Source organism: Heteronotia binoei, chromosome 13 (assembly GCF_032191835.1).
Source record: "Heteronotia binoei isolate CCM8104 ecotype False Entrance Well chromosome 13, APGP_CSIRO_Hbin_v1, whole genome shotgun sequence".
Lineage (NCBI taxonomy): Eukaryota > Metazoa > Chordata > Lepidosauria > Squamata > Gekkonidae > Heteronotia > Heteronotia binoei.
In genome coordinates, this window is record NC_083235.1 from 27,201,449 (window position 1) to 27,228,274 (window position 26,826).

At 43.6% G+C, this 26,826-nt stretch overlaps 2 protein-coding genes across 4 annotated transcripts in view; one reads left to right on the forward strand and one right to left on the reverse strand.

Moving 5' to 3' along the window:
- Positions 1 to 8,659, reverse strand: part of SENP1 (SUMO specific peptidase 1) — a 33,774-nt gene extending 25,115 nt beyond the window's left edge. For both annotated transcript variants that reach the window (XR_009556109.1, XM_060252196.1), the window contains exons 1-5: positions 8,474 to 8,659; positions 6,110 to 6,173; positions 4,117 to 4,167; positions 2,437 to 2,564; positions 346 to 430 (exon numbers count right to left, since the gene is read on the reverse strand). Coding sequence is in view for 1 of the 2 variants with exons in the window: in XM_060252196.1 (XP_060108179.1) it covers positions 346 to 430; positions 2,437 to 2,564; positions 4,117 to 4,120 (217 nt within the window). In the remaining variant the exon portion in view is untranslated. The remainder of the gene's footprint in view (positions 1 to 345; positions 431 to 2,436; positions 2,565 to 4,116; positions 4,168 to 6,109; positions 6,174 to 8,473) is intronic.
- Positions 8,660 to 8,795: 136 nt separating this feature from the next.
- PFKM (phosphofructokinase, muscle) overlaps positions 8,796 to 26,826 on the forward strand; it is a 59,278-nt gene continuing 41,247 nt past the window's right edge. The window contains exons 1-2 of one of the 2 annotated variants that reach the window (XM_060252195.1): positions 8,796 to 8,813; positions 22,437 to 22,535. In XM_060252195.1, coding sequence (XP_060108178.1) covers positions 22,445 to 22,535 — 91 coding nt within the window. In that variant the 5' untranslated portion in view covers positions 8,796 to 8,813; positions 22,437 to 22,444. Of the gene's footprint in view, positions 8,814 to 11,692; positions 11,835 to 22,436; positions 22,536 to 26,826 lie in introns of those variants that run through there. The other variant, XM_060252194.1, reaches the window with a different exon arrangement.

Below are 26,826 nucleotides of genomic sequence, written 5' to 3' on the forward strand. Positions count from 1 at the left end.
GGGGATAAAATGGAGGAGGGGAGAATGCTGCAAGCCACTTTGGGGCTCTACTAGGAAGAAAAGTTGTATAACTGAAGTAAATAAATGAGGATCCAGATAGCAATTTCTAACTAAGATTACCTCAAACCACGTCATGTTTCCACAAGCACGTAATTTGTTTTGATGAAAATGCACTTTCCTATTTAACAGGCATGATTCAACAGTTACAACTGCAGCAACGCCCCAGAACTGTGACAGAACTAACCTCAGCATAGGTACTTTCACTCAAACAATTGCATTGTGCTGCCATAATCTGCAGCCCATTTTGAAGGATCCCTGGGCTGAAACCAACACAGCCTGTCTCACCTGAACAGTAATTGAGAGTACGTGAGGCATTTGCAGTTGGACCAGTGAAAGGTCCCTCCACGCTGCCAAACTTGTCTGATGAAAACTGAAACAAGGAAAATACAAAAGATGTTACAAGAATGAATCAAATCCATTATGCCCTGAGGTGTCACATGGGCCTCATGCAACTCTCTAATAAAGATAATTAACTACAATACTACAAGTGTTTCTATGTATTAAAACAAGTGTTATGATGTATGCAGGACCTCTAGAATTTAGCAACATGAAAGCGTTCTGTAAGTAGTTATGTAATTTTAGAGAGAGACACATGTAGGATGCTTTGCACAATTCTAGGTGTGGAAACTGTACTGCTTTATGAAATAATTTAAATTTGGACTCTTATGGAGAAGGTAAACGGGACAGAAGGCATGCAGAGGAAGACTCCAGTGTTTTGCCCTGTAAATACTCTTGTGTTTTATTTCTGTTTTCAAGAGTTTTAAATGATGCGACTGTTATCTAAAATGTAGGCCTGTAGAGTAAGAAAGAGAGGGGCTGGATGGATGAGTGACATAAATAAGATTTTAACTGGATGGTAGATATTCCACAGGAGGCAGGCTGTTTTTTCAGAGAGAGAGTTTTGTTGGGGAGGGAGACAGGGAGAAGAGAGGAAAATTTAAGTGAAGTTACTAGCCGGGGTAGCAAGTTGGGAAGTTAAGTTGTGTGGAAGTTACTGGCCTAAGTGGCAAGTGTGAAAATAAGCCTGTGTGGTTAGGTTTATTTAAGGAAACTCAGAGAAACAAGAACAGTACACTCATCTGAAACTCTTATGACTATCTGAATCCATTAAGCTTATTAACCATACAGAAACCATTACACTGTTATAGTTATAAATAAACTCTAATTTCCATTTAATAAAAACAACTGCTTACTTTAGAGTAAGAGTTCCCCTTTTATCTCACAGTCACCACCACCCCCCATGTGCTGATTGTTCAGTCAATCTACTATATACAACTAAGCCATCTTGCTCTTGGGATCTCACTAAGAATTCTACAGCAAGAGCCTTTGGTGACAGTGAAAACAAGGAAGACAAGGAGGCAGCACAACACACATCATCTCAGAATGCTACAGAGGCACCTTTACAGAGGTTATGTGAGAAAGAACAAAAATGTTACAAAGGTGACAGAAGGACTTATCATTTCAGAGGAAAAAAAGTAAAAAACGGTGCTTTCACAGTCTGCCAGATCACCATAAGCCTCAAGATATTGTGAGTAGGAACAGGATGTGGGCCTTAATAGTGGATATTAGTTAGCTAAGGAGAGTGTGATGAATTCTGCAGCATTTTCAGCTACCATAGAATTCCAAGAAACTGTCTCCTTCCATATATGCCCGGGAGGTCGTTATGTTTGGCCCCCAACATCTGTTGGCCGTTCCCAGCCCAAGAGACAACCGCCTTGCCTCAACTAGTGGACCTGGTGGAATCAGCTCCCTACAGAAATCCGGGTCCTACCTGGCTTATTAGCCTTCCGTAGGGCCTGTAAAATGGAGTTGTTCCACCAGAATTTTAGTTGAGGCTGTGGTTGTCTATTCTTGATCTGGTTGGCCTCCCCTGCCAGCACTTTCACCTGTGCTATAAAACAGAATAATATCTGCCATCTCTATGGGATATCATGATGTGAGACGGTCAGGCTGGGCAATATGTGATTATGGTAAATTTTCTGAGTGCTGTTGTGTTGTATGTTTATAAAATGTTTTTATTGTATTTTATTGTTTTATCATATGTTGTACTCTGCCCTGTTGTGTTGTCTGTTTATAAAATGTTTTTATTGTATTTTATTGTTTTATCATATGTTGTACTCCGCCCTACGGGGAATGGGAAGAATAGAAATATACTAAAAAAAATTAAAAATAATATATATATCTTGCATGAAATCAAAACACCCAGTGTCATTTGGATAGATAGGAGCGACACAGATATTTCTCCAAATTAACCCCTCGTAAGTTTTGACTTTGACATATCAGAAAACAATTAATTTCAAAGCAAACCTATGCATTCATTCACAACAATACACTCCTCATACTGGTTAAGGAAGCAAATGTAACTGATTCCCAAACCTTGTTGCCAGACAACAGAACGTGATCCCCCAACAGAGCATCTTGTTGTAGAGGATGGGCCTTGAATACAGAAGTGTGATTAGCCAATACATAGTCTCCAGCATCCATCTTCACATCAGCAGTTTCATCTGAAAGAAAGAAAGCTTCTCAGTGTGTGACTCTCGGATAGAAAGAGCCAATACACAATCCCAAGATGGCTCCAAGAACCATTTAAACCAACACTGAACTGAACACAAACACAGGTGTACTCTTGCAGAAGTCCCCATCTCCGTGGGACTTTTGGAAAAAGAAAAGGTTCCCCCTGGACTGTATAAAGAATAGCAGCTGGGCCAAAAAGGAGGCAACACATGTGCTTCCTCCCCATATTTATTAATTTCTTCATATGGCAATGAAAATAAGCTGGACAAACACACCAAATTATCAAGTATTTAGCTAAGCACCGATATAATATCTGCCAACATGGATTTAGTGACCAGATTTCACTTTCCAATATGCATATACATTCCCTAGAAAGGTAAGTAAAAATAAGGCAGGCAATAAAAGTAATCCCTGTCCCTTATTCATAAACTGATTCAACAGAGTAGCTTTGCAGAAGTACAAAAACATGTGCCATTATAACAACAACAACATTTATGGATTGCACAATCCCTGCTAGCTGCAGGGCTCTTAGGTTTGAGGACCACTAACAGGTTGCTATCCTGAGAGAGCAGTGCCCTCCCAGAGACATACTGGAGATGGTCTCATCGATATATCGGTCCCTAACTGCTCAAGGCCTTATAGGTCAATACCAAAACCTTGAACTTGACTCAGTACGCCACTGGGAACCAGGGCAGCTGGCATAGCACACGTTATATGTGTGCTGCCCACAATGTTCCCATCAGGACTCTTGCCGCTGCATTCTGGATCAGTTTTCAGGTCAGTCTCAAGGGCAGGCCAGCTCAGAGCAAGTTATAGCAGTCTAACCTAGACGTGATGCATGGATTATTGTTGCTTCTGACCTTTCCAGCTCTCCAGTGGGAGTTGCTCAGTATTTGTTTGCTAGTGGATCGCCCAGACTGATGGGGCTGGTGGCTGGGTGTGTGGCTGTTGTATTTCATAGGGGCTATCTTAATTTTGGGTGAGGGTAATGAATATCTGATTGGTTTTTCTGTGGTGTTGTCTTGATTATCTTTCTGGCCAGTGTAATTTTGTACTCGGTTTCACCCGTTTTGGATCCTGTCTATGTTTATGTTTCATTATTTTATGCCTTTAAAGGTTTTGAAAAGTGGGTTACTGTGGCTAGGCTGGAGTGCGATAGGAAAGGGACCAACTGCCATGCCTGGTGCAGATAAAAAAACTGAAAGCCTGGTAAGTGGAGGAGGGTGGGAAACCCCTCACTTGCCTGGAAAGCATCCTGACTGCCCCCTTTACTGTTGCATATGGCCAGCATTACATTTGCAAAAGCCTGCATGGCCAGACAAAAACTAATAAGGCCTAATGTGGTACAAGTTGGGCAGATGGGAACCTTATTCCCTCTCCCCCTCACCAAGGCAATTGCCTTTTCTGTAGAGCAAATGTTGCCATGGCAATGATGAGGAAGCCATGCTGAAAGACTGGTGCTAAAGCTGGAGCAAAGTCATAAGAACAGGTGGGACTCTGGCCTTGGCAAAAGTTATTGATGTCATTATGAAAAATACTCACCCATTGCAGAGACTGCTCACATAACTGACAGATGGTCTAAACTTAAAATGCCTGAAAAGAAAGCAAGATGTGGAAATTAGCATTATATAAAATTGGCACTCTACTTTTGTCTAATTCAAGGACCTTGTTTCCTGAATGAGAAGGGCAGAGGAACAGCTGTGAAGCTTTGGGAAAAACAAGTATTTTAAGAAAAAATGAGAACAAAGCATTAGCATAAGGTCAGTAAATAAAAAAACTAGAGGTTTACTTTCACAATGAACAGAAAAAGAAAGCACCTTTTCAAACACTATTTTTGTCTTGTTGAGGCTCTTTTAAACACTAATTCTAATTAAGCAAGGCTACATTATGTTAGCCCATGCACATTGCTGGATTATTGATCCTGACTGTAGCATTGCATGCTGTTAACATTTCATACTGTACTGCAATATTAACTATATTCAGGGCTTTTTTTGTAGCAGGAACTCCTTTGCATATTAGGCTACACCCCCCTGATGTAGCCAATCCTCCAAGTGCTTACAGTAAGCCCTGTAAGCTTTTAGAGGATTGGCTATATAAGGGGGTATAGCCTAACACGCAAAGGAGTTCCTGCTACAAAAAAAGCCCTATATTAAACATTAGCTGTACAACTTTCCCAAGCCCATGGGATAATAGTGAGATCACAACAATGATAAACTGCTTAGGTAAGAAGACAGAAAACAATTACTGCATGCTACATAAAGAAATTAAAAGAAAGAGAGGTGTCATTGCCACCCCTACTACTTTCCCATATCCTACATGCATGCCCTTCCTTCTTCCTGGAGCTATCAACCTGATTAAAGGGGGAAGGGGAAAGACCTGTTTTTAAATCATCATCATACTGAGAGCCATTCCTATTACTTTTAAAGCAGCTAGCAGATATTTATATTCTTCTGACAATGCCTGTCTCCCTCCTCCCCAAAAATTCCTGTCATGAAACACCTTTCTTTTTCCATCTAAGTTTCCAAAATGCTAGATTCCTCTCTGGTAAGCTAACTGAAACTGCCCTCAGATAGATACCAAATTTTCTCCCTGAGTCAGCCACACTTTCCATCCAAAACTTCCATGAACAAGCACCGGTGCCACCTTTCTAGTGCAACAGCAGCTTGTGCCACATCCTGAAAAAGTAAGCTGTAAGCCAAAGCTCCCTTACATTATGGCTGCAAGACACAGCTGTTCAGTGGGACCCTACTAGACTTTCCACTGGTGCAAGATGAGTGGCCTTCTCCAATTCCCTTCCTTACTGGAATCCTGTTTTGTGAAACTTTCTGTCCACGTGGGTTCCACAATCCCACAGATCATAGCCAAAAGGGTTTTATTTTCCATCTTGCACCAGCAGAAAAGTTGGTAGTATCCAATAAGCCTAGTCTATTTTCTGCACCTGCAAAAAGATAAGAAAACAAAGCTCATGCACACGAGCCTGCTTTACTGAAACAAAGCCCTTACGATAAGGATGCCGGAGTGACTGACATCAAGAAGCCATGGATTTCCAAACATGTGACACCTCCAATATACAACTTATTTATGCTGACATCATCATAACATGCACATCACTGCTGAGAGGCTGGAGATGAGTAATACTGCTCTCTTCTCTGATGTAACTAAATATTAACAGCAGAACTAGTTTTTCAGGAAAGCATTATCCATCTACTTGTTCTGCCTGCATTAATTTTGCAAAGAAACAAACTACTTAACTGTGTCCAAGATAGGTATCAGTATAAGGAAGACAGGTAGCACGTAACACTCCCCTCCCCACCTCTAATTTGCCCATTTTGGTGTCACAATCAGGACAGTTAAGAAATTCCCCCTCCCACACACACTTTTAAAAGTCTATATGAATATTCCCCTGATTCCATGCTGCATAACGTAACAATTACCAAGCTGCTCTTGTTTAATTAGAATTAGTCCATGAAAGACTAAGGCCGCAGTCCTGAGAATGCTCACAGGACTAACCCCTATTTAATAAAATGGGACTTACTTCCAAGTAGTCCTTTTGAAGATTACTCTCTATGCAACACAGATTATCCTCTCTTCTCACCAGTCTGAAAGGATAGAAAGGAACTGGGTGATTAGAGGGGACAGGTTACACAGAAAGGAACAGATTACGTATAATTAAAAAATATGACTTAAGGTATCATGAAAAGAGTCGAGAGACGTAACAACTCAGGACCAATGTGATAAAAGTTAGAGCAGTCATCGCTACAGAGGGATCCAGAAGACTTCCAAGCAACATGGAAAAAAGAGGGTAGGTAGAGTGTAGCATCAATGGGAGGAAGTGAAGCATGGGACAGACAGGAGACAGGCAGGGAGTCACCAGAAATAAGTGGAAATTCAGGTTATCAAACTGGAGAAATGAGAGAAGGATGCCACACAGCTAATTAGCATCAGGGAATAAAGTACTAACTAAACACCAAGAAGAAAGCATGTACAGAATTTGGGTTCCAAGAATATGAATAGCGAGGGCTACATCAGGTCATATTTAGCAAGGATTATAATCTTACTCTTGTATCTCACCAAGGTTCCTCACAATGAAAAAACCCAATAGACACAGAACGTTCCTTACAATAAAATACCATGAGCCATGTTGGATTAGAGCTGTTTGTTTGTTTTTGGTGGCCAAAATTCCATCTTTATTTTTGAACAAATGGTACATTAATAAGATCACATTGAAACGGCTATCTCCCCAAGACTACTTTTTCTCTTTTGCTTGCAGTAAATTTATTAAAGATATAAACAAACAAATGTAGAACATTCAGACATACATTCAATGCAATGGTCAACACATGCAGAAAGTCCCAAATTCAATTCCCAGCATCTTCATTTAAAAGAATGATGTAATAAATGATATAAGCAACCTGAGACCCAAGACAGTCACTACCAGTCACAACATATAATTCTGCTCAAGGGTCTGAGTCCCTGTAATGCAGCTTCATGTATGTTTGGACATGGTTAAATAGTCACACTGATTATCCTGTACATATCCCATAGCACTACATATACATAAAATATATTCCTAAAGTAAGGTGAAAGTAGTTTCCAGACACAAACATAAAAATACAATAATTTAACAGTTTCGAGGATTTGGTTTTAAGTAAACCATACTGAAAACAGCTTTAGTGGGAGTTAAAGAAAAAAGTAAGATAGGGTGGGAGGGAGAAACACACATGCTCAGCCTACAGTATATTAGAGCGGGAGGGGGGATTGCCAAGTGTTTTACCCTCTTCCAACTTGTAACTATAGCTTCACTTACATTTACACAGCACTCTGAGCGCTCAGCAGCACACATCTCTCAGAATTTCATTTAAAATCGTTACAGCTGCTTGCAAATGTAAGTTAAACATATTAACATAGCTTTGTTTCAGAGGGCAGCTATGTTGGTCTGCAGTACAGCAGTTAGACTCATGTCCAGTAGAACTTTAAAGACTAACAAGATTTTTAGAGTATAAGCACTTGAGAGTCAAAGCTCCCTCAACAACTTTTACAACAGCCTTAAAAATTAGTTTGGTATTAATATTTCCATTTTCTAGGCGGAAAGACCACAACAACAGAATATAGAGTCTAATAAGCTAATATATATTTGGCCTTTTATCAACAGCTTAGACTCTTGAAAGCTTATACACCCAAATTCTTGTTGGTCTCTAAGGTACTTCTGGACCCCAATCTAGCTGGATTTTTTTGTGGATTTTTTTGCCTAGTGCTATAAGTCTTTCTAAACCTTAAAAGTCTCATACAGAAATATTTTAAACAGAAAAACAAAGCCAAAGTAGGACCCATCAAGCCTCCTTGGAATCAGATCCAGAGACAAAGTTTGGGAGATCAGCAGGTGGAGTTTTGTCAGGCCGGCTCAGGTGAGCAGATGGCACCTGACAGGTCACTGAGGTGAGGCAGCACGAAAGCTCTCAAACTAAAGGTAAGAAGGCAACTTTGCCCTGCCAATCTCTTCTGCCACGGCAAGATTCTTACTCCGTCGCTTAGAGGGCCCGAGAAAGATGAGATCTAACAAGCCTGAAACTCCCATCATCCCCGTCTCGGTTCTGCTCAGATTCAGAATCCCCGCGTTTCTGGTGACAGCACGAGGCTGGGCGGGAACGTCCAAAGCACCCTAGAAATGCTATTAAATCCATCCGTTCTCAAAGGCAGAGGCGAAATTTGAACTGCCTCACAACCCGGGCTCAGAAAGGGAAAGAGAAAGACGATTCACTTACAAAAAAAAGAGAAAGGAAACAGAGCAGCTGAGGAACCAAAACCCGGCCCCAGAACTCGATATCCGGAGGAAGGGAAAGACACAAGGCCAGGGGTGGTTGCCATGGTTACCGTGTCCCTTTCTCCCCCCCCCCCTTACCGGAAACGAAAACAACGGTGCTGCCCGAAAGAACCGAGGCGGGAAAAAACCGAGAAGACTATCCCTCACGAGACTCTCTTCTTTCTTTCTTTCCTTTCCGACCGGATTCGAAGAGGCGGGAACGTCAAGCGAGGCGGAAGCGGAAGTGCCTGACTAGTGGTTCTCGCGTCTCCCTGTTCCGGGGCCACGAGCGCATGCGCGTTCTATCTCCTTTCTTACCCCGGCAAAACAGAAAAGCCGGCCGAAAGCGGAGAACAGTAAGGGGCGTGGCCAAAGAAAGAATTCTTAGGGCTCGCTGCGCCGCGGGGAAAAAAAGGTTGGTGATGCGCATGCGCCGCTGGTAAGACGCTAGAGTGTTGCTTTAAACTGAGATTGCTTTTAATATGCTTTGGTTTATACTAAAGCGGTTGGGATAACGTGTGGATCGGGATTTATTCTAGTTTGCGGGGGAGGGGAGAAGCGTGCAACCATTTTCTGCAGTTAGTTTCTTAGCATTACGTAAGTGGTTTTCTGGGTCAGACCGTGAATGAATGAATGAAGCTCCGGCGTTTTGTCTCATGGATAGCAGAGGCTTGCAAGCGGTGCGTGCATGAAGCATCCTCTTGTGCTTTGTCTCTTCCCCGTGTATTGCATTCAAAAGCATGCTGCATCGCTACATTGATGTTCTATTCAATTGCCTTAGCTGTTGATAACCTCTACTCTTCCATGAGTTCGCCCAGTCAATATGACTAATAGTAAGCTGGTTTGCTGGCCCTCCTAGAGATGCCAGCCTCCAGGTGGGACCTGGGGATCTCCCGGAATGACAGCTCATTTCCTGACCGCAGAGATCAGTTCCCATGGAGAAAATGGATGCTTTGGGGTGGACTCTGTGGCCTTGGAGCCTACTGAGGTCCCTGTCCTCCCCAGGCTCCATTCTCAAATCTCCAGTTTTCTAGCTTGAATCTGCAACTCTACTCCACTCCCATATGAGTTACGCAAGCCACGAACCAGACCATCCCCAACAAAGGTGCGTGGGTCTACTTGGTTGCGCACATGCTTGTGGTATATCCTGGGTATAGGGTTTTTTAAAAAAGATTTTTAAAATTAACCGATGGGAGCTTGAATAACAACCTGATGGAGAATGAAAATGCCCTACGAGGACTGGACTGCGGAGAACAGTACGGAATTAGGCCCGGTCTAGGGTGCCGCGGAATGAAGGGGCAGACGGCTGAGACTGATTGAATGGACCGTTCGACTTCATACTGCAGGGAAGGGATTGTGTTGATCAAAACTCTTCCCGATTAGTAATTCCCTATAAATAGAACATTAGCACAACGTTCAGAAATCCAGCATATAACCTTTCTTCATGGGGGGCTACTTTTAACTTGCAGGGATTTTTTACATGGGGGCGACCTTTAGCATGTGATTCATCTTGTCCCCCACCGTTTGAAGTGGTATAGCCTAGTTTCTCACCTCCGCTGGCACATGTAGACTTGGTCTGAACTGGAGGAGGGATTAGTTGTCTCAAGACCGTAGAAATTCCTGTGGAGTGGGGAGAGACTTTCACTCCTCCATACGTAATCCCTTACGGGAATTACTTTTCAAAATAATTCTTTTTGTCTAAGCTACCCTATTGGCCATCGGAGAAAAATACGTCCTGCCCCTTTAATAGAGGCTTAACGGGGTGTTATATATCTCCATGCTCTTAAATGCTTTAACTGCCCATTTCCACGCATGACTTTACCTCTGTTAAAGGGACAAGACACTTTTCTCCAGGTCTGTTGTCAATTCTACACCCTGGAGGAGTGGGGGAGGGAAACCAGTGACATTCCGTGTTTTTTGACAGTGCTAAATTGAGAAGGGGGCCTGGCAGTGTATTTCCAAAGCAAGGATGACAAGCGAATTTTGAATGTGTTAACTTAGGATAGTGAGTATAAAATCCTTTTTGGCCCGAGTGCAAACAAAAACCCCTGTAGTGTCTTCCTACGATGCTGCTGGAATGCTGACAAACAATAGGTTGGGAGAACTGAGGGATGTATTTAGCAAGCCACAGTGGGAGCAAGGTGAGCCCTCCAGTGATGGTGTTAGTGCCTATGTGTGCCCTAGCCCCTTGGGTGGAGAACTAGCCCTCCACATTGACAGAACAGCCTTCTGTGTAGCTATTGAGCATGTGTGGTGTGCATGGGTTTGAGAGAGAAAGGAATTCTTAACGGGGCTGTACTTATATTGAGTCCCAGGACTAATAGCATGATTGTCTCTGTTTTTTATTTTTTTAGTATTTGTGTGTGTGCACACGCCTGGAAGTCATGGTGACTTTTGGCGCTCCCTATTGGGGTTTGGAGAACATTCAGAGAAGTGGCTTGATACAGCCTACCTCTGCATCTTGGCCTTGGTATTCCTTGGAGGTCTTCCATCCAAGTATTTGCCAGGATCGGCCCTGCTTAGCTTCCAAGATCTGACTAGATCAGGCTTGCCTGGGCTATCCAGGGCAGGGCAATAGTATGATTGTCTTGAGAATGAGCCTTAGCAGGTCATGTTCTGTAACATCCAGCCATGTTAGATGTATATGTGGATTTTAGTTGTTGTTGTGATACTGTATCATGCAACAAATCCTCCTTTGATGTGATGCTTTCATGTAATCTAGATGTGTGCCATTCAGCTGGGGAACTCCTTCCCCACACCAATATTTAATATTCTGTGACCCCATGATTAGTTTGGTGGCTAATGTTTGACATACATCTATTACAGGGTATCGTGGGAGGTTGGGGCACAAAGCTAACCTACATTTCCACCTGCTTGAAATAATTCATATATTCTTTTCCATGATGTCTCCTTTTGCTTGGGTCACTTATACATACCCTGTGCTGCCACACTGAAGTAAAGGAAGTCTGCCTGATGTAGGGTTGACAGTTCCAGGTTTGGAAATTTCTGGAGGTCTGAGAATGGAACCTGTGAATGGTGGCATTTGGAGAGGGGAGGGACCACATTGGGGTATAAAGTCATAGAGTCCGCACTCCAAAGTAGCCATTTTCTCCAGGGGAACTGATCTCAGTTGTAATTTCTAGGCCTCACCTGGAGTTTGGCAACCCTATCCTGTCTTCTAGGGGGTATTATTCAGTGCAGCATGACTGGGACATTTTCAAAGGCCATGTCTTTTATATCCTCCAGTCAGGGAGCAGCACAGCCGAAATAGCTGTTGTGGAGGACTGTCACACATCTATAAATATCATACAGGAAAGCGCGCATGCCCTGATTATGTGGGCTCCCCTGGATTTCTCTGTAGTAGGATCCAGCCTTTTCATTTCGGTGTCCCTTACCTTTGCAGCTGTTGTCTTCTTCTTTACCTTCTACTCCTTCTCTGAGGAAAAAGAAGAGCAGGCAGGTTAGTGAAGATCTGTTGGTTAGAGCAATGCTTGGTTAATTGCACACGATGAACAGGGTCTTGCCACCCAGCTGGAAGAGCCAACCAGTGCCATCTTAAGCAGGGTTACACCCTTCTAAGCCCATAGAAGGGTGTAATTCTATGTAGGATGGCACTGAATGTGAGTCAGATCCCTTAGCCCAGGAGTTCACTGGGCACCTTTAGAACCACTTACTGTGACTCTGCCTAACCTATTTCACAGGGCTGCATTGAGAAAGAAATCTTGTAGTACATCCTGGATTGGTGCAGGGAGAAATCTAAAATATACAAATAGTCACAATTGCTTTAATAGAATGACAGGCTCTCCATTTTATGCCAGGACTTTCAGTTTTAACTAACACTTGAGAAGGCAGCTTGCTGCATGGGGTAAACATGGTATGGCCCAGGACTTTTTTTGTAGCAGGAACTCCTTTGCATTTTAGGCCACACACCCCTGATGTAGCCAGTCCTCCTGGAGCTTACAGTAGGCCCTGTACTAAGAGCTCTGTAAGCTCTTGGAGAATTGTGGCCTAATATACAAAGGAGTTCCTGCTACAAAAAATGCCCTGGTATGGCCTCTGAGAATACTCAGAGGCAAGTTTTGTGGGCGCTTTGGACATCTTTTGATGGGGCAAGCACTCTGCCTCCTTGTTCCTTACTGTTTGTAAATTTTATTTAGGGTATGAATTCCTGTAAATGAATGGAAGCAAATATTTTGTGTATTCCATGAACTAGGAAAAGCAGGGACTTGATGTTAGGTTTGGACATTTCTCACAAGGAAAATGAGCAAAGAGGGAAACTTCTATTGTAACAAGAATAGGAAAGTGTAACTAGGTGAATTTGAAAGCCTGCTTGTGGATTTGTTGCCTGGACCGAGACTGTGAAAAACCACCTCTTGCTTCCTAGAATAGTACAATCACCAATGTTTCCTGGATGAAGCTGTGATTCTTCTTTAAAGGTTGCCATTATCCAGGGATTATGAGGAAGCTGTGGAAGCAGTGTTTCAGCAGCAGCTGTTCCATTGCTTGTTTTTATTCACATGTAGTTGCATGACATGGGTTGCGATTGCACACACTAAATAATGCACTTTTAATCCACTTTCAGTGCACTTTCCAACTGGATTTTGCCAGTTCACACAGTCAAATCCAGTTGGAAAGTGCACTGAAAGTGGATTGGAAGTGCATTATTTAGTGTGTGTGATCACAGCCATGGAGTGCCATCCTAAGCGTAGTTAACAATCCTGTAAGCCCCTTCGACTTCAGTGGCCTTAGAAGGCTATAATGCTACTTGGGATTGCACTTGATAGGTCCTCCTTTGCACCCACTCTTTTATCACTTGCTGAATCATCTCACAGAATTTAAGTATAGACCAAGTTGGATCACTGGTTGTTCTCCTCCGCTGCTGTCCATTCTGACAATTCCCAGAGGTTTGGCTGGGTTATGTCTGCTGCAGCCAAAATAACAGTGTCTTGTGGCACTGTAACAACTTGATTACTAGACTGTAGCAAGTGTTTTCATGAGCCAGAGTTCATTTTGACAGCTGCATGAAATGTTATGGTTTTTCTTGTTAACTGCTGGCCATGCCTTGGCATCTCCCACAGGCTGAACATAAATGCCAGTCTGTATGAAGCACCTGATTGCCCACTGAGTTACAACTACTTTCTAAAACCCCACGTATACACAAAGGGCATTGAGAGTCTGCCACTCTGTGTATACATTATCTAGAAGGATAGGAGGTGCAGTAGTTACTTATAAAATCTTAAGACATGGAGTGGGTATTACAGATGCACAGAATAATTACTAAATTCCCACTCACTCGCTTTCTACTCGTGAAGCTGCCTTTTACTGAATCAGGCCCTTGGTCCATCAAAGTCAGCATTGTCTACTCCAGGGGTATCAGACTCATTTGTTATGAGGGCTGGATCTGACATAAATGAGACCTTGTTGGGCCAGGCTGTGTTGGGCTGGGCCATGTGTGTACCTATTTGAGATTAGGTAACAGAAATATAAGCTTTATAAAGGACACAGACAAATACAATTAAAGATTTTTTAAACTTAAACTAAAACATGCTTAAAACATTAACACTTGTTGGTCTTAAAGGTGATTTCTTTGTACCTCTCCCCTGGGATCCAGGAAACTGGGCAAAGGAAGCTCTGGCTCTTTCCCTCCCCCCCCCCAGGGGACCAGGAGGGGGAGGAGCCACAACCAATGGAGAAAAACAAGGTTTTGCTCTGTAGCTCCTGTGCGATTCAGCAAGCCTTGCAAAGCAAGCTGAGATGCAGAAGGAAGCAAGAGAGAGGGAGAAGGAAGCAGACAAGAGCCAGCTGTTTGGGGGCCTGATAGGAGCCCTTCAGGGGGCCTGTGTGGCCCCCAGGCCACATGTTTGACACCCCTGGTCTACTCAGACTGGCAGTGGCTCTCCAGAGTCTTGGGTAGAGAGCTTTCACATCACCTGCTGCCACATCTTTTAACTGGAGATACCAGGGTAGGCTTCCCAACCCTCCCGCCCTGGCGGGGGACCCCAGGATTTCCACCCTCTTCCCCCGCTCCCCCCAAAAATGGAAGCGGGGGGAGAGGGGGGAAACGGCGCTGGGGAGCATGGCGAGTCACCCGGAGGCCGCCGCGCCGCACCACTGCTGCCCCCTCCCCGCCCACCGCAGTTGCTCCTCTGAGATGGGCCCAGGCTGAGCCCATCTTGGAGGAGCAGCCAAGAGACGGCAGCAGCGCAGGGGAGGGCAAGGCAGGCCAGGACCATGGCGAGCCGCGAATCCGCCGCGCCGCTGCCGCCTCTTCTCTGCTCGCCGTGGCTGCTGCTCCGAGATGGGCTCAGGCTGAGCCCATCTCAGAGGAGCAGCAAGGCGAGCAGAGAAGAGGCGGCAGCTGCAGGGCGGCTCGCCACGCTCCCCGGCGCCGTTTCCCCCTCCCCCTAGCTCCACCCCAGTGTCTCCTGGCTCCACCCCCAAAGTCTCCTGGCTCCACCCCCAAAGTCCCCAGATATTTCTGGGGTTCGACTTGGCAACCCTATACCAGGGATAGAATCTGGGACTTTCTGCATGCTGAGCAGATGCTACACCGCTGAGCCACAGCCTTTCCCCTAAATGAAAGTGACCGTTCTATGTTTGCCGTGCAATCTTGGGTTAGTTGCACGAGCGTGCTAAAAGATGGAGCTGCCAACTTCACTCTGTCTGTTTGCTATGGGGCCATGTCTGTGATGAGAAGTGCTATCAGTCAATCATGCCAAATCGTTTGGCATGAGCTATCACTGCTGGCTCGCTTGGCGTCAATGGCCTACTGCCAAACATCGATCCAGTCGATGGCTTAAAGAGATGAACTACAAAGCAGACTGATTTACGGCAGGCTCCCTTTCAATCCTGGAGTGGAGTTGATAAGATTAAGCAAGGGCTAGAGAGGCCAGCCAGGAGGTGCCTAAAGAGGAAGCTTGGCGAGGAAGTCTGGAAAAGTTAGTAGTCCACACTGAACCCATCCATCAGAAATGCCTGGGTTAGTGATCAGTGGCACCTTGAAAAATATGGGGAGGAGAACAACGACTAGCTCTCTTGGGGTTTACAGAAATCCTTTTACATGCAGTTCCATCCTAAGCAGGTCTACTCGGAATCCTACTCAAGGCAGTTCAGTGGGGTTTACTCCCAGGAGTTTGTCCTTAGGATAGCACTGTTGGCAGAGGAATTTTATTTCCCACCGATGGAGCTGCTCATTATAAGTGCCCATTATAAGCAGGACTTTTTGGGAGCAGGAAAGCACCGGAACACAGTTCTGGCTGGCTTGGCATCAGGGGATGTGGCCTAATATGAGTTCCTGCTGAGCTTTTTCGACAAAAAAGCCCTGTGTGAAACAATGTTGATGTCAGTGGCCTACTATGCAGATGAGCTCCTGCTGGACTTTATCTACAAAGGAAGCCCTGATTATAAGCCTTCTCGAAAAGGCTGAAAGCGGAAGCAGTCAACTTGCTAAATCTGAAAAACCTTTTCTTGCAATTCTGTCGTGTATCTTTAATGCTAAACAGAACCGGACAATGGTATAAAAATAAAGAATGGAGAATCGTTTATTTTGTTTTGCCTCTTGAATTTAATAAAATACAAAATTTGTGCATGTTTGTATGAAAAACTAAGCTAAAAGCGTTATTGACACATCCATTTGAGCCGTAGTTCTGAAACTTTTAATACAGGGGCACAGGGCTTTTTCTCTTTCTCTCAACTAAAATTGGAGACAGACTGCATTCTTACACTCAAGCAGATATAAATATCTTTCTACATCTGCTCCCAGAATGATGCAACTGCTGGAAGCCCACAGCTCCTGTTCCTGGTATCCTCCCATTTTTGGTGGGATGGGGATGTGGTTTCAGGGCAATGACGATTCTCAAGGGAATCCTGAAACCTGTTAGCTTATTGCTCAGGCTACCTTAGAGTGTCCCAGTTTAGTTTTGCTTCCTCAAAATACTACATCATCACCTATACTGGTGGGGTGGTGTATGGGGGTTAAGGTGATGGCAACAGGAGATCATGATATGCGTCTTTTGAGCTGTTTTAAGAACTCAAATAGTCCATTGTATCTTAGTGGGCCTCCAGCATCTGACCGAAGAGTTTCTTTTTGTGTTATACCCAGAAGATGGCAGCAGTGTTTCTTCTTTGATTCTTAAGTTTCTGAATATGCCAGTAATGTTGTCTTGTGGCAGGGCCTTTTTTTGGGCAGGAACACACAGGGACACAGTTCTGGCTGGCTTGGCACCAGGGGATGCGGCCTAATATGCAAATAAGTTCCTGCTGGGCTTTTTCAACAAAAAAAGCCCTGTGTGAAAAAATGGTGATGTCAGGGGTGTGGTCAATTCCTGCTGGGCTTTTTCTACAAAAAAAGCCCTGTCTTTTGGTATTCATAACAGAATTTTCCAAATACAGGTAAGCCCATTTTTGTAAGGGCTTTCCAGAGCATAGTGGAGAAATTATCTCACAGAAGCCTTATATCTGCTCTGTGCTGCAAATAATTAGCTCCTAGAATATGTCTGTAAGCCACAGATTTTAGGCTGGAAAATAAGGCATCATATTGGTAGCATAGCTTATCTCTGTAATTTTGCAAGGTTTATAGTTTATAATAATTAATATACCTTACAAAAATAATGTGCTTGTTTGATTTCCTGAGTCAGTTGTGTTCCGATTCGTATAGAAACCAGTTCTGTGCTTTAACAGCAGAAATGATAGACCTAACACCTCCAGTGTACTCAGTGTTGATGCTGCAAATGGGAACACCAGTGCAGGAGGAATAGGACAGGTGTTAAGGTTGTGCAGTTGCTAGGGGCATGGAAGTTATAAATTGTTTCAAGTGGAGGCCTGCATAGATACAGAGGACTCTAGTGCATTCCTAAGCAGAGTTATGCCCTTCTGAGCCTGTTGAGTTTAATGAGCTTAGAAGGGTCTAACTTTGCTTGTGGCTGCACTGTTAGAATTCTGTCCTAGTTCTTCTGTAGGCTCAGATATTTTAGTGGGCACTGCTTTCACCTTTTATAGCAACAGCTATGTGAGCTGACAGGTTGGTGTACTTAAAATCTGGAGTGTGAACAGTGAGAATCCACTACTGGAATGTAGGAGTCCACTGTCTAGTTAGATCAAGAATCCACAATAACAGTAAGAAGGGGAAATTAATTCACTGTTGGTCTGGGGCTTTGCTCTGCGGTTGGGGTGTCTTTCTGAAAACCACTTTCATCTACCTGGTATGCATGCACACACATGCCGTGTTTTGAGTGAAATGATCACAGCACAATCTTCTGGACTGACAGTCTACAAGGTAGTCAACAATGGTGAACCTCCAATCCTCTGGTGGTTGTGATGTGGGAGTTAAGAATTAGATGCTATGGTTTCCTAGCAATTCTAGAATGAACATTCCATCACCATGGTCCTAAGAGGAAGGAGCAAAAAGTACTAGATTCCACCATGCTGGCAAAGAAGGCATTTGACATTTATTTTAATGATGCTCCTGAAGCAAGGTGGGAGGCAAGATTTTCCATGCTAGGTAATGAACTGAGGCTGTGGGACAAGTGAACAGATTTAGGACTGACTTGCAAGAAAGTGTGAGCTCTGCAAGCTCTGTAGACTGCATCCAACCTGCCAGAGCAGTTCTCCCAAAAATTAATCTCTCTCTCCCCTATGCATCATCTATCCATCTTCTATCTACTTACTTTCTTTTCAAATATCCATAAATTAGGCAAATCTTTAAATATCACAACAATTTTATTTATTTGAAGCATTTTTATGCTGCCTTTTCTGCCCGCTTCAGAGTCCTCAAAGCAGTGAATAGTCAAAATATTTAAGAAGAAGAAGAAATTGGATTTATATCCCACCCTATACACTGAATCTCAGAGCGGTCACAATCTCCTTTTACCTTCCTCACCACCCTTCCTCACCCCTCAGGTGGGTGGGGCTGAGAGAGCTCTTGCAGCAGCTGCCCTTTCAAGGACAACTCCTACGAGAGCTATGGCTGACCCAAGGCCATTCCAGTAGCTGCAAGTGGAGGAGTGGGGAATTAAACCTGGTTCTCCCTGATAAGAGTCTGCGCACTTAACCACCACTTAACCACTAAAATGCATATATTTTAAAATCCATATATATTAAACAACAAATTCAACAAAAACACAAACATAATTGGGAATATACTTGCCAGCCTCCAGGCGCTGGCTGGAGATCCCCTGGGATTACAACTGATCTCCAGTTCTGATTTTCTAGTGTTCTCAGTCGATACATAGGCAGTGTAATCCTATGGAGAGTACTTTCAATGGGCTTCACTTGGAGTAACTAAAGGATTACGCTTCTGTAGTATATAAATAAGCAGCTTTAGGTTTAACATGGATTATTTGCCTTTTATGTGTTAATTTCTGCAAACTTCATAAATTGCCCAGGTTAAGATTTACAGTGTATGTGTATTTAAAATTTTATATACACACAACTCCAAAAGGTCGGTAAATGCAAAATGCAAGCACATGGGAAGGGAATGCCAGACTTCCAGGTGGGGCCTGGAAATCTCCTGGAATTAGAACTGATCTCTAGGTCACAGTGACAAGTTCCTCTGGAGCAGGGGGCTTTTTTGGTAGCAGGAACTCCTTTGCATATTAGGCCACACACCCCTGATGTAGCCAATCCTCCAAGAGCTTACAGGGCTTTTCGTACAGGGCCTACTGTAAGCTCCAGGAGGATTGGCTTCATCAGGGGTGTGTGGCCTAATATGCAAAGGAGTTCCTGCTACAAAAAAAAAGTCCTGCTCTGGAGAAAATGGCTGCTGTGGAGAGTGGATTCTGGCACTATACCATGCTGAGTTCACTTCACTCCCCAGGCTCCACCCGCAAATCTCCAAGAATTTCCCTTTCTGGAACTGGCAACTCTAGAAGAGATAATACGGAATCCAAACACCAGAATACTTCATAAGAACTGGCTTATTGGGCACAAATACAGTACAGTCCACCTTTATGAACATAACAAAAATCCTTTATTGTTGTCAGTGATATATAAATTGGTTTGACCTAGATGGGCATTGATTTTTTTTTCTGTGGTTTGCACTTGGACTGTCGAAAGGGGATGGGGTCCTATAGAGTTACCAGATCCAAGTTGGGAAACTCCTGGAGATTAGGGAATGGAGCCTAGGGAGGACAGGGATCTCAGTGGCCATACAGTCCACCCCCCAAAGTATCCATTTTCTCTAGGGGAACTGATCTTTGTACATATGAACATATGAAGCTGCCTTGTACTGAATCAGACCCCTGGTCCATCAAAGTTAGTATTGTCTACTCAGACTGGCAGCGGCTCTCCAGGGTCTCAAGCTGAGGTTTTTCATGCCTACTTGCCTGGACCCTTTTTAGTTGGAGATGCCGAGGATTGAACCTGGGATCTTCTGCTTACCAAGCAGATGCTCTACCACTGAGCCACCATCCCTCCCACAAAGTCTGGAGACGAGCTGTCATTTCAGGGAATCCCCACGTCCCACCTGGAGGCTGGCATCTCTCTGCAGTGATGAAGTGACCATAGACTGAAGTAACTCTGCTGTGCTGTTGTTTTCAAAAGCAAGGCTTTTGAATTTTGGGGCTTTTGCTTCTCATAGCCAATTTGGAGAAGATGGTGGCCAAGTTGTGTTTTAATGGAGGGGCATTTTTATTCAGCCTTTTGATGACCATGGCCCTTTTAGTGAAGTTTCCCATAAGCAAAAAGGTCTGAGTTGTGTCAATTCTACTTTAAGACTTCAATACAAATTGGGGGGTGGGGTACCCATGTTGGTCTAAAGCAGCAGAACAAAGATTGAGTCCAATGGCACCTTTAAGACCAACAAAATTCTATTGAAGGTATAAGCTTTTGTGTGTGCACACACCTCTTCAGATACATTGAAATGGAACTTATTGGTCTACTGGAATCTGAAGAAGTGTGTGTGCACATGAAAGCTTATACCTTCAATAATATTTTGTTGATCTTAAAGGTGCCACTGGACTCAAATTTTAATATAAATTGTTAGGCTTTCTTGACTCGGTTGTGGTAGCCTTTATTGGCCAGCCAGATGCATCACAATTAGGATTGCAAGCATCTGTCCAGTCCTTAATTGACTAAAGCTTTAGGCAGTCCATCAGTGGCAGTCAGTTTTAATTGACGAGCACCAATTTTAATGTGTGAAGCTGAGATGGGATGCATTCCTTTTTTGGAAGCAGTTGCATTTTAATATAAGACACAAAGAACAAGTCTATAAAGATGAATTGGTAACAAAAAAGGTACTTTTTATACATTTCCACCAGCAGGTCAAAAATAACTTTCATTGATATTTTATTATTAATAATAATAGTAATTATTGTTAATTACTATTACTAATAAAAAAGAAGCCTCATGGCACAGAGTGGTAAAGCTGCAGTACTGCAATTGGAGCCCTCTGCTCATGACCCGAGTTCAATCCCAGCGGAATCTGGTTCAGATAGCTGGCTCAGGTTGACTCAGCCTTCCATCCTTCTGAGGTCAGTAAAATGAGTATCCAGCTTGCTGGGGGGGAAAGGTAATGGCAAACCACCCCTTAAAAAGTCTGCCATGAAAATGTTGTGAAAGCAATGTCACCCAGAGTCGAAAACGACTGGTGCTTGCACAGGGAACTACCTTTACTAATAAAATATTAATAATATTTTATTATTAATAAGGCTCATTTTGTCAAGAGTAATTGATTCAGGTGTAAGTGACAAGTTCAAAGGCAGTTCATTACAAGTTAATTACATCTGTTGAAAGCTTTAATAAACATATATTAAAAGATTCTCCCAGCAATTCACAATCTGGGAAGGGGCTGTGGTTTAATGGAAGATCCTCTGCTTTGTATGCAAAAGATCCCAGGTTCAACCTCCAGCAACTCCAGATAAAACAACCAGGCAGTAGGTGATGAGAATACTTTAGCCTGAATCTCTGCAGAGCTGCTGCCAGTCTGAGTAGATATCACTGCCCTTGGTGGACTAATAGTTTGATTCAGTATAAAACAGATTAATTCAATCTGTCCATTTTTATGGCAAAACTGTCTTTGATTGTAATACAAAATATATGTTAGTGTGTTTTCAATCCCATTCTCCAAGGCATTATATATTAGATTGCCTTTGTTGAATAGTGGTTCGATACATGAGGACACTCGTTGCAGTAGATCACAGCTCTTTATTAGTGATTATAGCATGGTAATAGGCAAACTAAGACTGGAGAATTGGACCAACGGGGTGAACTATGTACACTCTAAAGTTCCCATGCTAGAACGTCATTGGGTCATTTGAACCAGCAGGATGCTGGCGATTGGTCTGGGGAAGCAGGGATTTGGATCCTGCTTCCCATTGTATCCATGTCCCCAAACTCAGTCCTCAATTGCGCCAGTGAGCCAGGCAGGAACTCACCCATAACATAAAACACAGAGTCCACATACGCAACAGCCTTTCTTTTTAATTCTCACAACAGCCCTGTGAGGTAGGTTAAGCTAAGAACGACTGGCCCAAGGTTATCCAGTGACCTTCATGGCAGACTCAAAGGTTTGAACCTGGTTCTTTCTGGTCCTACTCCAGTGTTTTAACCATTATGGTATACAGGCTTTTCCTTGCACCCCAAGGGATGGTATCTCCAAAGGATCTTGTTGCCCTGACTACCGAGATTCCAGAGTCCTTTAGCTTCCTTAGAAAATCTTACCAAGGCTTTGGAGTACTCAAGCTGGCACAAGCCCTAATTGGGGATTAGGGCCTAAACCAAAACCAAAAACCCTTAATAATGACAGAATGACTCTACAGCTACTGATTTAAAATCTCTACCCACTTCTCATTGGTACCTGTGGCAGCTGGCTGGGTGCCCTTTAGGATTAGGTGTGGCTGACACTGCAACAGGGATCACTTACAGTCTGACATTTTCACTTATCGTTTATTGGGAGTAGGCGGAGTGTTCTTTCGAAAGGGCAACCCAAGAGGACTACAAGAAACAGTCCAGATCTTACCGCCAGTGTTGCCTTCCTGGGGAGGGGGAAGAGGAGGCATTGAAGAGAGAGAGAGAGGGCCCTTGCTTCATCAGCCCCTTGAAAACCTTGTTGTTGTTGACTTTTCAGCTCGAAGAATGTTGCAGAACCCAGTAAAACATGAACACGCCGACACTATGGGGGTTGGCAAGGCCATTGCCGTGTTGACATCTGGAGGAGATGCTCAGGGTAAGTGGATCAGCTCCTCTTCTAGATGCTTTCCAGGTTTGGGTATTTTGCTGGGTACCTTGTTGGCTTGGAGAGGCAAAATCTGTCAGAATAGTTACAATCCCAGTAGGAGAACCATTAAGAAGGACTTTGGTGTTTAGATATGTTTTGGGCATCCGGTGAGCTTACAGGAAGGCTATTTCAAGATGAACCTGGGGATGTTTTAATTGGTAAATATGCCATAAAGCAGGAATATCCATGTTTTTAAATCCAGAGGAGTAGCTGTGTTAGTCTGTTGCTGCAAAATAGTAAAGAGCCCAGTAGCACTTTAAGGCTAACAAATGTTATTATAGCATAAGCTTTTGAGAAATACAGCTCTCTTCATCAGATGCCTCAACCATGCATCTGATGAAGAGAACTGTGTTTCTCAAAAGCTTATGCTATAATAAACATTTGTTAGTCTTAAAGGTGCTACTGGACTCTTTGCTATTTCACACTTTTAAAGTCTTTTTGAAGTTTTGCTCTTGGCAATCATGTCCTGTAGAAAAAAACCTTTTCCTGTGCCTAAAAACCATCCATGTGTTTGTTTAGCTCTTCAGCAAAGGACCTGCTGTTTCTCTTTAGTTCCATTATTTTTAGGTTTAATTAATTGCCTTCTATCTTTGGGGGCTTTCCTGCTCTCCCTTGACATAAATAAATGCTTGATTATCAGTTCTAGTTAGAGAAGAGAGGAAGGCATCTGAAGTACTGTGCTTTTCACTTTGTAGCAAAGCTGCAGTCACTGTTTATATTTTTGAAGAGGAAAAGCCAGGTGTTTGTAAATGGAATAGAACTGGCCAGAGAAATCAGGCATGAAAAGAGAAGGAAGATGCATGTTTGTAAAAAGAACAGTAACCTTGGGAAGCATCAGTTTAAGTAGGAAATCAAATTGGTCTTCAGAAAGATGGAAAAACAATAAATACAGGAATGCAGTGGATTGACCATGCTATCCCCAACATGGCCTGCAAAAAAATCAGTGACCAGTTCATGGCAATTGCAGAGCAAACAACTAGTTGAGGAAGCAACATTTTAGACCTATTGAACTCCCCTGCATCATATTGGGACATTGCTCCCTTTCTTTATTTTCCGCTGGCTGTGATGTCAATGCAGTGATACATAAAGACAGATTTGTACCTGTGTGGTCGCTGTAAAGAAGCAGCCCATGGTGCAGAGTGATAAAGCTGCAGTACTGCAGTCCGAGCTCTCTGCTCACGACCTGAGTTCGATCTCGGCGGAAGCTGGGTTCAGGTAGCCGGCTTAAGGTTGACTCAGCCTTCCTTCCTTCCATCCTTCCGAGGTCGGTAAAATGAGTACCAAGCTTGCTGGGGGGAAAGTGTAGATGACTGGGGAAGGCAATGGCAAAGCACCCCATAAAAAGTCTGCCATGAAAACGTCGTGATGCGACATCACCCCAGAGCCAGAAACGACTGGTACTTGCACAGGGGACTACCTTTACCTTTTACTGCCCGCTGTAATCCTGACTCCTGTCTTTGCTATGTTGGTCTGTCTCTGAATTGTTCAAGAAAGGAAAGTTTGTTGTTAATTGGAAAAGCCTGCTTGCTGTTGAATGCAAAAACCAAAAGAGAGACGACCTCCCCCCTTCCTGCTGCCACCACCCCAAGGGGCTAAAATTTAACACTAGAGGAAGTGGGAAGGGAAGAGAGAGAAAAGGATAACAGGAGGATTGATACAGTCTATGCTAGGCCATCAGTGTGATCCAGGCTGCCCCCTGCTTCGCTCACTATTTTGTGATTCGGTATAGCCCTCTCCTCATGAATCATGACTTTGTTGTAGTGTTGCAATGAGAGGTTTGTGGAAATGTTCTCACAAGGAGCAAGTTGCTACATTAGAATTGCCATTGATCCAAAGATGGTCATTTCCCCCTCCACATGGGAGAGCCGCCTCAGCGCAAACTCCCCATGATAAAATGGTGTGATGGTGTCGCTACATCAGGACTATACCACATTGCAAATCACCTATCTATAGAAACCAGTTTTTAAATGTACATGATATTCTGTAGGGCTGCAGAGTTGGGGGAAAAGCCATAAGCCTCTGGTGCTTCAACAGAAGTCTCAGTTATGGCTATGTCAAAGAGCACTGAGGTCAGCAGGGAAGAACCTGCTGACGATCCCTGGGCTGAAGGAAACAAAACTACAGAGTACCCGCACGCGGGCTTTCTCCGTTGTAGCTCCACACCTATGGAACCAGCTTCCGGAAGAAGTGCGGGCCCTGCGGGACTTTGAACAGTTCCGCAGGGCCTGCAAGACCATCCTCTTCAGGATGGCCTTTACCGATTAAAAGATAGAGAGACTGCTTAAGTGATTTTTGCCAACTGCTGAAATAGCACCACTATGTTAATTTTATCAATTTTAGAATTTTAATTAAATTGTTAATTAGTTATTGTTTTTAAATATTATTGTATAACCTATTGTACTGATTTAATGCTGCTAGCTGCCCTGAGCCTGCTTCGGCGGGGAGGGCGGGATATAAATAAAATGATTGATTGATTGATTGATTGTGTCTGTTCTATGGTTGTTTAAATGACATGGTTATTGCTGGTGGTGGCATGATTAAGCTTGAGTTTTTCTGTATCCTTACACAAAATGCTCAGGAGAGAAAAGTAATCTGTGGAGGCCAACGCAAGGCCTTGTCCTACAGATGTTGGGGAACCTAGGGACCAAATTCCACCAGAGAAGAATCTGACCTTGTCTCTGCATGTGAGTCCTAAAAGGCCGATGGAAACCTGAGGGAATTTCCCAGCCTCCCTCTGTCTTCAGAGAAAGCAGGTTTTCCAAAACAGCAGCCACCTGTGTTCATGGATTCTCTGTGGGGGCAGTCACATGCATGGAATGGGTTTTCTGAGTGGTGTTGGATTGCACCCCTTCAACTGCTGTAGTACATTTTGGAGCCAGTGAGCATGGTGGCCTGGCAGAGGGGTTGGCAGGCACTTGCTCTTAAATGTCAGCACACCAAAAATAAAATTTGCAAGTCATCTGAGGATGCAATTAGGATATACAGGAGGCTTGGCTGTCCTGACCTGGATCAATAAGGAACTTCACCCCGTCTGAAGAGCCAGCCAATGAAGCGGGAACGGAGAGACTGCAGAAGGGATTATTAAGAGCTCCACTTTGCACAAATACAATGCAAAATCTTATAAGGATTCATCAATGAACACTTAAACTGTAATACTGTTGAGTGTTTATGTAGCACAAAGCACTTCTCAGGTGCTTGCTTAGTGAGCTAATATAGTTCAGTAGGTAAGTAACTGAGTTGTGGATCAAAAACGCCTTGTTCCAATCCAGGGCCAGTTCCAGGGTTTTTTGGGGGGGGGTTGGGGGTGCCCACCTGCCCACCACCAGTCCCCCTCATGGACTCCTTTTCACCCCACAACTGCATGCCCCTTACCTGTCCGTGTGTCTTTCTGCTGCTTATAAGCCCCCTTCCACTCAGGGCTTTTTTTGTAGAAAAAGCCAAGCAGGAACTCATTTGCATATTCAGCCACACCCTCTAATGTCACTGTTGTTTCACACAGCTTTTTTTGTGGGAAAAGCCAAGCAGGAGCTCATTTGCATATTGGGCCACACCCCTAATGAAGAAAGCCCTGCTTCCATGGCCCATTCACAGCTGCCTTCACTATCTACACAGTTTTAGCAGTCAGACTAGGATAATTATTTAAAATGGAGTCATCAGCCTCCGTATCAAATGTTCTGAGATTATCATTATTGACTTCATAATTTTTTCCAGAGCAATCAGTTAAGTCTCTCCACTCATCAACTTGACTTTCAACTTGACTTTCAGGTACATCATCTGCCAAAGGAGCAAATCAGTTTGAAGTAAAAAAGACGTCCAATTTTGTCTGTTTACAGACCAGGGGAGGAGTTAAGTCGTCTGAGTCACGTGTCCTCTTAATCTGTCCCCTTCCCATAACTGAAAGGGGCAGAATAATTCTTCTTTGGGTAAATTAAAAGATATGCAGCAATAACCAAATTAACACAGTTCCCACAAATTACTATAATAATTTTCAAAAATAATCCAGGCGAAAGAAATACATCAGACTAGCTCCTACATTGGTTATAAAAATATAACAAATGAGAATGGGAAAGCCACAAAACAATGCTGCCACTCCGAGTCTACTCCCAGTGTAAAATACATAAAGTCACTGTTACACTGAGCAGACTAAATGCCGACAGCTGATTACAGTCACATTTATTTTCAGTATTTCACTCTTTCTCGCTTGCCAACAAATTCCAATCCACTAGAACAAGGAAAAGTA